This window comes from Typopeltis vanoorti, chromosome 16, assembly GCF_054136105.1.
Source record: "Typopeltis vanoorti isolate ZY-2024b chromosome 16, IOZ_Tvanoo_1.0, whole genome shotgun sequence".
In the NCBI taxonomy this organism is placed as follows: Eukaryota; Metazoa; Arthropoda; class Arachnida; order Uropygi; family Thelyphonidae; genus Typopeltis; species Typopeltis vanoorti.
This window is the reverse complement of record NC_143564.1, coordinates 98,225,820-98,239,303: the sequence shown is the minus strand read 5'-3', so window position 1 is coordinate 98,239,303 and position 13,484 is coordinate 98,225,820. Positions and strand designations below refer to the sequence as shown.

Genomic DNA, 13,484 nt, shown 5'->3' with positions numbered 1-13,484 from the left:
TCTTTTGCTACCTCAAACAATTCATTCAGGTCCTCTATCATTTCCATTTTATCTCCTTTCAAATCATTCGTACCTGCCACAATCATTTCTTTCACCCTTTCCTTTTGCTCTCTAATAGACTCAGTTACGTCCTTGATGGTCGCACCAGGTTGGTATGATTTTGTCAAATCCTCTACTAACACATCTCCATACAGCACTCTCTCCTTCATTTTGTTTACGTTCACACTCATACTCTTATTTTTTCTATCATACTTTTTATTATTGGCTGGTACACTCAGTAAATTTTTGTTCATACATTCTAGCTGCCGCTTTGCCCTTTGTATCGCTCCGCTCAACAATGCGATCTCACTCATTGCATCTATCTCATCTTTTTTTATTTCTGTTAAACCATTAATTTGTTCTGTATTAATACCATCATTCACACTTTCTACATTCACGCCCTCACAATTCTCTGGTACAACCGTGCCATTTTTTGTCATATCACTATTTTCTTCATTCTGAAGTTTGACAAAAATATCACACTCACGACCTGAAATACTCTTTAATTCCTCATTTTCCACACACATTCACTCCTTTATTATCATCTAACCATACTCCAACTGCACTAGGAGGAGGGGTTTACGTGAATGAGATGGGTTATGGTTTGTGAAAGGAGAAACTTGTTTACATTTGATTTGAACGCCTGTATATTGTATTCCATGGATTCTGATTATGTAGATATTAGAGTAATTATTATTTGCTTCAGAATCCAACATGATCTTCCATCACAAAGGCTACATTTGTAAATATTATTTAATGTAAATAACTTAAATTATAATTTGATATCATGTAATTACCTTAATTATATCTAATATTTAATTGTTTAATCAAAGATATGTGTTAATAGTAATAAGATTCTGTATTAAATATTATTAAGCTATTTTATTTGTTGTTATGTCAATATTATAAGAACTTGTATTTGTAATTTAACTATGCATTTATTGAAAAGCAAATATTCTAATTATTCCTGTTTTGTGAAAGCTTAATGTTATGTAATAACTCAATGTAGTTGTATAGCCTAATGTAACATTCGCGAGAATGTTTACATTTATCGGTTGTCATACAGACGCGTGAAATAAACGAGCGCGAGTGGAGGAGAGCGTGGGCTAAATAAGAAGAAAAAATATATACGTAGTAGGGGAGTCGGAACGGAATTTTGGAACTAAAAGGTAGCAAGTATTATAAGCACTTGTATTTGTAATTTAACTATGCATTTATTGAAAAGCAAATATTCTAATTATTCCTGTTTTGTGAAAGCTTAATGTTATGTAATAACTCAATGTAGTTGTATAGCCTAATGTAACATTCGCGAGAATGTTTACGTTTATCGGTTGTCATAGAGACGCGTGAAATAAACGAGAGCGTGGGCTAAATAAGAAGAAAAAAAAAAAAATATATATATATATATATATATATACACACATACACGTAGTAGGGGAGTCGGAACGGAATTTTGGAACTAAAAAGGTAGCAAGGGGGTGCTTAAGGGTCAAAGCTGTATAACTGAGAGGAGACCTCCACATAGCCTTTAAAGGAATGCGGAGAACCGACCAGGGCTTCTGACCTAATGTCCAATCCTCACCTTCTCATGGTTCACCCTGTTGGGTATCTACTTTGATACTGAACGAACGAGGATGGGCTGGCAATTTGGGATTTAGCCGACCAAATTGTATTCTTATTGGTTAAACCAAAATAAAAAATGATGGTACAACATAACAAAATTTCATGCCGGCTGGGGCGTCGCCCGGTTAAACAAGGCCCCAGTTGTTTTCGCCAGGGAACCAGGGCGAACAGCGAAAAGTCAGCTACTGGAACAAATCTGAAAACAAACCCCAACTCAACATCACCAGAGTTAAAGATCGGTACTATCAACGTAAGAAGCCTGAATGGCAAAGAAATGGAGCTAGCTGAGGAATTAGATAAGTACCAGATCGACATAATAGGGGTGACTGAAACAAAAAAGACCAAAATTGGTGAGATCTTTCTGAGCAATAAATACAAAATGTTATATTCAGGCAATGACAATCAAGGAAAAGAAGGAGTAGCCATAGTATTCAACACAAAATACGAGGCTAATCTTCTTGAATGGCAGTCAGTCTCAAGTAGAGTAATGTGGGCAAATATGAGAATGGGTATCCGGAGAGTTCATCGAAAAACAGTTTACCGAAAGACAATTCATCGAAGGCAATTCATCGAACAACAATTCATCGAAAAAGCAATTCACCGAATAAACAATTCATCGAAAATCAGTTTATCGAACAACAATTAATCGAAAAAGCAATTCATCGAAAGACAATTCCCCGAAAAAGCAATTCACCGATGAGCAGTTAATCGAAAAGACAATTCATCGAAACGCAATTGATCGAAAAACAACAATTCATCGAAAAATCACAATTCATCGAAAATGCAGTTCACCGAAAAATGAATTATAAGGCGTGTGGGGGCGAAGATGTGTGTGCAATTTTTTTTTTTTTTTTTTGTTTGTTTTGAATTATTTTGAGAGGTATATATCTTTTTATTATCCTACTGTTTATAACTACTATTTATCCGACTTCGTTCGGAAAGCGATTTTTTGGCGGGGCATACTGGTTGCAGTGAATGATATCCACTGAGGCGGGTATAGTTGAGATGTTAAAAGAACATTTCATAAAGGGATTTCATCCTCGTGAAATTTTTTAGCTCATATTCTAACCGTTGATGAAACATGGCTTCGTCACAATGACCCAAATAATGGGTCATAGTGACGAAGAAACAGTCAATGGAGTGGAGACACAAAGGTTCTCCATGGCCAAAGAAGTTTCGAACCAAACAGTCAGCAGGGAAAGTTCTTGCCATTGTCTTTTAGGATATGGATGGTGTAATCCTTACCTTAAGAAAGGTGAAACTGTTACAGCAGCTCTGAAGGAATTGAAGGAGGTACTGAAGGAAAATCGGTTCGAGAAACTAAGCAGAGGCGTGTTGCTTTTGCAGGACAATGCACCTGCTTATGAAATCCAACAGACAATATACGACTTGGGATTTCAATATCTACCTCAAACACCATATTCACCAGGGCTGGCCCCAGGGCCAACCCTAGAAATTTTGTCGCCACGTGCAGTAGCATATTTTTCCGCCCCTTCCCCTTAAAAAAAAAAAACTCTTTTAATATGATATTAATCTAGGCTTCAACATCTCTGATCATAAATTCTAAATAGCAGCATTAGCTAATAAAAATGAATACGTTAATGAAAAAGGATCATAAACTATATTTTTTACAGAGAGAGAGAGAGAGAGAGGGAGATTTCCTCTTAATGTGCAGTATAATAAAATGATTCGAAACGTGTTACTGTACTTCGGGATCTTTTAATTTTTAAAGGGGGGGGGGCACAAAAATTTTGCACTCAGGCGGCGCAAACCCACGGAAGGGTCCTGAAGATCAGTCACTAAGAGTTGTGTAGATTCTAGTTAATTGTTAAGAAAAGTTAATTGCTCTCCACATGTTTACTTGTGGCACCAAATAATGAATGAATGATTCCAGGAAAAAAAAAAGTTTCTTTTCCAGGCATTAAAAAATACACAGCCTATATATTTACAAATGAATTGTAAGAATAAATTGCCGGTAGACAGTTTCTTTCCTGATCATGTTATCAGGAAATGAAAGTTTACGCTAACAAAGAAGATATATATATATATATATTGTTAAGAAAACTTTTCTTAGTATACTTTATTAGTATATTACTTTTTATTAGTTATTATTTAGTTATATATTATTATATATATTATATTATATATACACACACACACACATATATATATATATATATATATTAGTTAGTTAGTTATTAGTATATTAGTTAGTTAGTTATTAGTATATTAGTATTATACACACTAAGAAAAGTGATCAGAACTTTATCCACCTTTACCAAGAGTTGCCTCGACTGGCACTACCAAGAGTTGTCTTGGACTTGCACTACTTGCAGGCGCAAACTTGACTTTCTTGTCCGTTTGCTTACTTGGGAAATAGGATTAACCAAGTTTATATAAAATTATTTGGTATCTTGAATACATAATATACCCAAGTTAAAAAACGTTATATATATATATATATATATATATATATATATAGTTCTGTAGTACGCAAGTTTACATTACTGAAATACATGAATTTAATTAAGAAAGGAATATTAGCCACATTTTTTTACATAGAGAAAGCAAAGCATTCACTATGAAATTTCTTCACGTACCATGATGCACGGATGTCAAAAATAGACTGGAAGTATAAATGCTTGTAATCTTTTTTTTTTTTTTACTAAATTTAAAAAATTAAAATAAACATCGATATTTCTTAGGCAACCAAAACGAAACGAGAGAGAGTGTTCGCTATGAAATAGTAAATTGACGGAAAGAAGAATAAACATCGATATCGCCCTACCTAAGTAAACTCAAAGAGACCACACATAAAAATCAGAATTACATTAGTTGGGATGTCTTTCTAAATATAAAAAATGAATTCATTTACGGCGCCATACCATTTTTGCAGAAAATGTTGTGATATTTTCAGCTATTTTGCCTAGTTAAAGTTATGTTTGCAGCTTAGCATCATTCTACATGTCTAGAAAGAGTGATATCTAGTGTTAAGGGAAAAAACAATAAATTGATCATTTCGACTGACTGCACAGGAGCCCTAAACTATCGCGAGAAAGTGCAGTTTCTGTGGACATCTGACCTACGGTTCAAATCTTTGAACGATAGTTGTTTCAGATGTCGAATAAACTGTAGATTACTAAGTGTGTGTGTGTGTGTGTGTGTGTGTGTGTGTGTGTGTGTGTGTGTGTGTGGTTTTTCGTTTTCTTCCCAACAGTAACCCTACCAGGAGGTTATTTATTGTTTATCGTATGGCAATCTACATAAAGTTATAAAAGTACATTTACAAAAATGGGTTCAGATATGTAAAAAGTAAAATAAAGAAAAAGTGTAAATGATAAATAATTACAGTAAAACAGGCAGTTACACGTTTGACGGACAAAGCACTTATAAGTTAAGATTATGTTCTCTGATCCAGTCTATAGAAGGCGGTGTCACCTCTTGGAAGTCGCTCCTTTGACTCGTATATGTGCGAAGACTGCACTCAATGCAAATATGATGGATTGATTGGTTCGGGTGTCCACGGTCACACTCCGGTGAGGGAATTTTCCTCCACTTGTACGGAAAGCTTGCACATCTTCTATTGCGTACGAATCCTGTTCAGTGTTATCCATGTCTTTCCAATTCCACACCCGGGATACAGGGGCACGCCGGCCATGTGTGCGATGCACACAGGCGCCAGGATAGTAAAGGCGCCAAAGAGAAGGAAATATTTAAAAAAAAAAACGTTTTTTTAAAGTGATTTTTTTTATTGGAGGGGAGGATAGGGGCGCCAACTAAAGTTTTGCACACAGGCGCCAGCCACTACTGCTCGCCCCTGCCGGGATGTTGAGGCAGCAACTATCAAACTAAATTTTGAGTTGGGCATTAGTATTTATGCTCCACACTCGTTTCCATTAATTTTTAGTATTTTAATTAATCATTCTCAGATGTTTATCTTCACGAAGAGGGGGGGGGGGGGGCTTTCTTGATTTCAATCTGTTAAGCTATAGTTCTGATATGTCATTATGTATAGGCAATACAGTATTTCTGAGTACTTTGTCATATTCTGTGACAGAGCATCACTTCTTAGATTTGGTGGTATTATGTTGCTTAGCATTGTAAGCCAATAAATAGGAGTTGTTTTAATGGTTCCAGATTATAAGTCGCATGGTGCTGTTAAGCTGACCGTCATTTATCAATGGTAGTATAGCTCCTGTATATATTGTTTTCAGCGCTCATCGGCCTAATCCCTCAATCTCAATTTTCCATCTCTTGTTACTCCTAGGTATTTTAGCTGACTGGCTACCTCGAGAACTTCGACCTTTGGAAAGACCGTTATGGGTTGTTTTGATTATTTGAGACAGATGTGAAGTATTTTAGTCCAGCGCTTCCCAAACTGTGGGTGCGGCCCCCTTGGGAGCCGTTAGTTTTGTTGAGAAGTCTCAGATATAAGTTGTATTGTCAGTAATAAGACCTTGCTTACCACTATGCTACAATTTTTTATTAAGTTCATAATACGGAACTAAACAAATATCCAATTGTCTCGTAAATTTTCTGGAAAGCTCCATTGAGAGATCATTTTCCATAAAATAGCTTTCTTGTCAAGTCTAATCCTATTGCTAATTTCTTTAACTGAATTCTTTAACGGACTCATCACAATCATAATCTTTGGCAGAACTTTCCCCGCCATTTGGTTCAACATCATCTATTAATTGTACCAGTTCCTCCTCGTTTAACCCCCCCCCCCTCAACCGGGCAGGACGTCTATAGACCTCCAGATAAATCTGGATACGATGAATGCTATCTGTTGAAGTTATAAGAAGTGCAATTCGGCCAGCATGTCCATTAGAAGGTGTGATAAACCCTCCCGCTGAAGAGAACAGTTAATCGGATTATCTCCCGCTCATAGCTGCATCTCAGTTGTCTATAACAAGGAATGCAGTTCCTCGTTCTATGCTGGGTAACTGAATCCTAGTTATATTGGATAAAATAAAAATATAGAAATTATTTTTATTTTCTCTTTTTATTGTATAAAGCAATTTTAATGCCTGGACAAAATAAAGGTTCTTGCATAGTTTCTTCATTTAAATATCGCCTTACCTTGGAACACTATTTTCATTTTTATTTATTTTTATTTTTTTGCTAATTTTTTCTAATCGCTTACTCCACAAAACGTTTTCTTTGTTCTCGAAAAAAATTAATTCACGATAATTATTTGAAATATTTGAATTATTTTTGGAAAAAAAAACAGGCTGCGGAGGTTCAAGATTATGTTATATTTTTGTTCAAATCATGTTTCGAAGAATTCTTCACAGATTTCCTGAAGGACCTGCTTGAGCGACTCTGTTTTATAGAGAATAAAATGAAATTCTTTAATCATATCACTATTTTTTTCTTTATTTTCTTTATATTGTAATCCTCTTGGTTTCCCCTGTATAACTGGTCATTACAAAATGAAATTAAAGGTTATGATTTAAATTGATATGTATATATTTTCTGCTAGTTCAGATATACTAATTGTATCAGATGTGTTATAATGGCAAAAGTAGTAAGAAAATAATCATTTACACTTTCCTTCCAAAACACAAAGAAAGGACATTGTAAATTCACCCAATGAAAAAGAAAATACTACATATTTTTCTTGTGTCATCTGCTTTTTTTTTTCTTGTAGTACAAAGAAGAAATCGCTGCCCATAAGATGATAGAATAAAAGAGGACAAAAATCTGTAGATTGATTACATTATAACTAATAGAGATATGTCAGAAAAAATTATTTATGTAAGAGTTCTAACATCAGCAGATATAAATCTGCTGATGTTAGAACATCAGCAGATGTTATTACTCTTGTATAAATGTTATTACTCTTGTATAAATATTTTTTTCTTCCAGTTTAGATACATGGCATTGTTGAAGTAGCTAAACATTTGCTACTATTTACACTGAAATGAATGGACATGTTTCCCCAAGTGATTTACGTTTATAACAGTTGTCTTTCGAAATTTATAAAATAAATTCTCTGAAATATCTGCAGATTGAATAAGTCTATAACCCCCCCGCCCCACCAAAAAATAAGATTATGCATATGTTCCTTTTCTTTCAAAAACAATTCAAATCTTCTTTTTCAAGATAATTGAAAGAAATAATTTATAATTTTTCGATAATAAAAATGAAACTGATCATTACAAATTAAGAACTTATTTTAGGATAAATACTGTATCAACCTGTGAAAGAAATGTCTATATTTATTTCTATATTAGGATGTCTACTAATCAACAATTGAAAACAAAACACGACATTCTTGATCTAATTCGCACTACAGCTTGAGGCACTTTAGTGTCCCTTCTGGCTAAGTGTCCTCTCTTTTCTTTCTCAATAGCACCCAGAGTAATCTAAGCCTTTACCCTTTTCCTCCAGCTAAGAGGATTACTATCAAATATTTCTAAGACGTAGATTACTTCAGAAATAGCAACCAGCATCAGAAGTAGAAGTAAAAATATTTAGATTATTTTAAGAAAAAGAAACAAAATTCTGAAATTTCTACTGAACTTTCTTTTGTGTGGTATGCATATAAGCAGTTTTACACGTTGAAAATATAGCATAGTGTTTCTAAAATTTCAAATAATTTCAGCAGACAGTAGAACAGCTGATTTAAGATGGCAAAGAAAGATTACAGATTTAGAATCTTCACGGTACAACAATATTATTCTCTTATTTCTTTTGTCAAAATGGTAAAATGGAGTAATAGATTATGAATACTCTCTGGAAACTTTTTCAAACCTGGCCATTCCTGTAGAAATTAAGAGTGGTTATGTAATTGAATTGCAGGAGAAAATAAGGAGGGGGGGGCGTAAGCATTAGAAATTCTTCTAAATAAGCATAAATTTTGAATCATTTTCTATATGATATCCTTCATATTATATTTTCAACATATCTACGGTGGTTATGCACTGGATATTATCGTAATGTACATCCTACAAGAAAAAAAAAAATATATATATATATATATATATATAATATACTCTCATATAAATCCAGTATAAGTCTGCTTCCCTGAATAAACTGAATAAATGCTGTATTAAATTTGGTATGAAAATCAACAATAAAAAGACGAAATGTGAACTGCATCCTGAATGGAGAACTTACAGAAGAAGCATATTTCAGCAATTTAGGCACAATTTTTAGTAAAGTTGACAAATTTAAAATTTTAAATATGGAAATAGACAACAGAATTAGCAAAGCTGGTATGGTAGGAAGGAAAAAGAACAAAGTTTCATGGAATTAGAGAAATTATTCAAAACACTAAAACTAGCTGTATACAAGACAGTGTTCGAACCAGTTTTAAAAAATTATGGATCTGAAAGCTGGTTTAGAAAGAAAAAAAAAACACTATCAAAGTCTAGAGACCGCAGATATTAGAGAGAAAGATTAGGAGCGTTGAATAGAGGGCATCAATCGCAATATCATATTAAAAACAACGATTTGAGGAAAGAACTCAACATTGTTAGCATTGAACAATTTGTTAATCTCAATACATTAGGTTTTTTTTATTTTATTTATTTATTTTTTACTGTCAGCAGCTCTTATGTCTTATCAATAACAGAAGATATCTCAAAAATGCTAATATTTTGTTGTAAATCAACTTATAACACACAGAAGTATTCATTTTTACTCAGGAATTGATAAATTTTTACTACTTCTGTTTTGTCCGAAGACTGCAATGAAAATGTCCATGTACCATTAAAGAAACTTTCACTTCAACAGATGCTATAATGCAGAAGTCAGAAAACAGGTGGCTTTGTTTAACACTGAATACAGTAAAAAGACATTTATGTATTGCGATTGGAAATAAGTTTGTTCAGTTTATGCTTTAGTAAAAGTTACGCCTTTACGAAATTTATCTTGCACTGCAGTTACTTTTCATAGATCGGTATCAATGCAATATCATTTCAATTTTCTAGCGAATAACATTTTCAGCGAATTTTTTCTGCAATCAATAGTTCGCGAGATGAATTTTTCTGATTTTTCCTCGCGATGAATTGTTCGGACACTAACATATTGTAACATATGTAAAAATTGGAAAAAGTAATCATTTGGGAAAATAACTCTTTTACTTAATTATTTATACTCGAATATAAATATATGCAAAAGAAGAAATCCAGAGGAATCAAATCGGGACTGCGCGGTGGCCACAAGTAGTGGGATACGCGCAGTCGCCATAATGTGGAGTTGCTCCATCAAGCTGGAAAATGAGGCCCTACACATTCTCAATCTGGGAAACACAAATTTCTCTAGCATATTTAGGTATGCCACTCTCGAAGTCTTCTCCTCATGGAAAAAATGGCTAAACAATGCGATCATGCACGATCGCATTGTTGAGCCATTTTTTCGAACCAACTTGAAAATTCCAAAACAGAAAAATCAACTTTAAGAAACATCTCATCTCTGAAAAATGGAAGACTACAAAAAAACCTGGCGTGAATGTATTAAAAAAAGTCCTCCATCCTAAACTTATTTTCTACAAAACTGCAGAAACCTAGAAGAGAAAAATTCTACAGCTCATTTAATGAAACTGCTGAAAAGGACGTCAGCATCCTACGTTTATCAAGGATGTCAAGCGCCTTTATCAGGGCGTTTAACCTGAAGGTGAGTTAGCCTGTCTCATACGAGGATGGAAGGTTTTTCCTCTCTGAAATTTTTTCTTTGTTTTTTTTCTTGCTGAAAAACAAGCGAACCGAATAGGAAAAACACGCAGGGATTTAAGGCCAGTTGCTTCTTCCTTAATTCAAAACAGCTCAACCCAATTCCAATTTCCTTTAGCACTGTGTTTTCTAACTGTGATCTGCCGACCACTGGCATCCTTCAAAAGTCGAATAAGACTTCCAACCGCTGCTCATCTAAATATAACACTTTACAGGTTTGTTTTTTAAGACTCTTTATTCATCATTCCTTATTTTATTATTTTCCTTTCCTAGAGAATATTTTAACCTATTATTTTTTTTTTTAAACAAACTGCACCGATCACCTCCTCAAAACCCAGAAATATACCCACACATATACTCATTAGTATTCTTAGCCTATTCCTCCCCTTATTAACTGCAGTTACTTGCTTTCGAGGTTATTCGGGAGATAAGTGCATGTGGCACTACTGTCGTTGAGGAATAACAGAAACAGGAGTAAATAAGTGAAACATGCTTGAAAAATCTTCAGGAATGAATTTTTTCAAGTTTTCCAATATTTTTACTCTGAATTCCTGTATATTTTATTATTATATTTTGAAAAATATTTACATCAAAGAATCAATTTATTATTATTAGTAGTAGTAGTAGTAGTATTAATGATTAATACTATTTTCCCTCATCCTCCTCAATATAATGATTGTTGGTATAGCAATGCTGCTTTACTAAGGAATAATTACAGAACAATATCGATTCTTATTGTTCTTCTTTTCCGACTTGCCTATTTCCAGCAGGAAAAGCCTAGTCATCTCAGTATTAGGCTTACTAACTTACGTTCAGTAAATTTATTTATTTAATGCATTTATTAATGAAAAAATTTTATTTGGATTCCGTATTTGAAACTTTTACAAAAAAATGTCGAACCATTCCAGTTTTCAGTTCAGCTATATTCGGGGCGACAAAGAAAAATGTCGAAATTATGTATTACAATAACTTGCTGACTTAGCAGACGTTTTCAGTACAAGAAGCTGAATGCACGGTTCAGTTTTAGTTCGTAATGGATCACTTTTATCATGACATTTCCGTAAAGAAGTTCCTAAATGATATTAGCAATTTCGCTCTGGCTGGATGAAATTTAATGAAATTTTTAATTTCAATCGACTAGACTTATTGTGACAAAATTTGGTAGAACGAATTTCTTAGCCTATTCCTCCCCTTATTAACTGCAATTACATGTTTTCGAGGTTATTCGGGAGATAAGTGCATGTGGTACTTCTGTCTTCCCTACAGATAAATCGCTAACTGCACAATGAAGCAGGATGTACACTTACATTAAATGCTCTAAAATGCAAGAAAATAATTATTTCGTTTCAATGACCGCTTCCATATGTTGTCTGTATCATGAGTAACGTTCCGCATTGTTACTGAACATTTTCTAAACAATAGTTTGCAAGAAAAATGACTTTTCGATGAATTATGAAAGAATTCATCGAAAAATTTTCGGTGAATTGTTTTCTCGATGAATTGCATTTTCGACGAATTGTCGTTCGATGAATTGTCATTCGAGGAATTGGTCATTCGATGAATTGCATTTTCGACGAATTGACATTCGTTAAATTGTCGTTCGGCAAATTGTTTATTCGGCGAATTGCTTTTTCGATGAATTGCTGTTCGATGAATTGCATTCGGTGAATTGTCTTTCGATTAACTGTTTTTCGATGAATTTGCCTGTAACCATGAGAATGGGGAACTGGACAATGAGACTTATTTGTGCCTATGGTCCCACAGAAGGTTCTACTAAGGTAGAAGTGGAGGAATTTTTTGTGGCTTTAGAAAAAGCAACTGACACAATGAAAAATGAAAAGTTGGTCCTTGTTGGGGATCTAAATAGTAGAGTAGGAAATGATTGTGAGACATACAAAAATATTTTGGGAAAATTTGGAGAAAAGAGCAAAGCTAATAATAATGGCAAATATCTGTTGGATTTCTGCTCAGGACATGGACTGGTTATTACTAACACCATGTTCCAACATAAAAATGTGCACAAATTCACATGGAGAGAAGAGACTAGGAATAAGAAAAGTCTCATTGACTATGTTATTGTTGATAGTGATGTTTTCTCCCTGGTGCAGGACACCAGAGTGTACAGAGGATTTGAAATTGGAAGTGATCACTATTTAGTCTTGAGCAGGATAAAATTGAATTTCATATTGAAAAGAATAACATGTAAGAAAGTTTTAAAGAGAATAAAAGTTGAGCAGCTCTCAGATGTGAACTGTAGACTAAAATACAGAAATATTATTGAAAAGAAAATAAAAGAGTTTGAGAACAGGAATCAAACCTTGGAGATTCAGTAGCAAACTCTGAAGGAAACATTGATTGATTCTGCCAGAGAGGCATGTGGTGAGGTTGTGTGCAAGGATAAAAAAATCAGAACTCCCTGGTGGACACAGGAAGGTTAAAGAGGCAGTGAAGGAAAAGAAGAAAACATATCAAAAGTTCCTGGCAAATAAGTCAGCTTTTACTCTTACAGAATACAGAGACAAATGTAAGAAAGCTAAACAGTGTGTAAAACTAGCTAAACAAAAGTCATGGGAGGACTTTGGCAAGAATATAGAAAATAAATATCAAGAAGGTGGCAAAATATTCTGGAGGTTGTTGAAGAAGCTTAGGAATGGAGGAAAGAGTGCTGTAAAAGGAATTAGAGATGATAAAGGTGAAATGAAAACAGGAGAAAAAGATATCCTTGAAGTATGGAGTAATTACTTTGAAAAACTGCTAAATGAAACAAGCAGTGATGACAGCACAGTGATAAAAAACACTGACCAGGCATGCAGTCAGGAATACATATCCATACTTGAAGTAGAAAAAGCCATCAAAGGCTTGAAATGTGGAAAGGCAGCAGGAGTAGATGATATTCGACCAGAAATGTTGAAGTATGGTGGTATAAGAGTCTTACAGTGGCTGCACTGCATAGTTCAGAAAGCCTGGACAGAGGGACGAATTCCCGATGATTGGAGTAGAGCTCTCATAGTACCCATATATAAAAAGGGAAATAAAACTGAATGTGAGAATTACAGAGGTATTTCCCTACTGAGTGTTCCTGGCAAGATCTATGCAAGTATACTTGAGAAACGGTTGAGAAGAATTGTGGAAGAAAAGCTT

At 34.2% G+C, this 13,484-nt stretch overlaps 2 protein-coding genes across 3 annotated transcripts in view; one reads left to right on the top strand and one right to left on the bottom strand.

Moving 5' to 3' along the window:
- The window catches only part of LOC150098213 (non-canonical pre-mRNAs endonuclease FASTKD5, mitochondrial-like), a 185,178-nt gene extending 177,577 nt beyond the window's left edge, over positions 1-7,601 (top strand). Inside the window, exon 7 of the mRNA XM_090406527.1 lies at positions 7,316-7,601. Within this exon, the coding sequence (XP_090262653.1) occupies positions 7,316-7,354 (39 nt within the window). The 3' untranslated portion in view covers positions 7,355-7,601. The remainder of the gene's footprint in view (positions 1-7,315) is intronic.
- The window catches only part of LOC150098211 (neuroendocrine convertase 1-like), a 194,223-nt gene that overhangs the window by 53,950 nt on the left and 126,789 nt on the right, over positions 1-13,484 (bottom strand). The gene's annotated exons all lie outside the window — the stretch shown is intronic.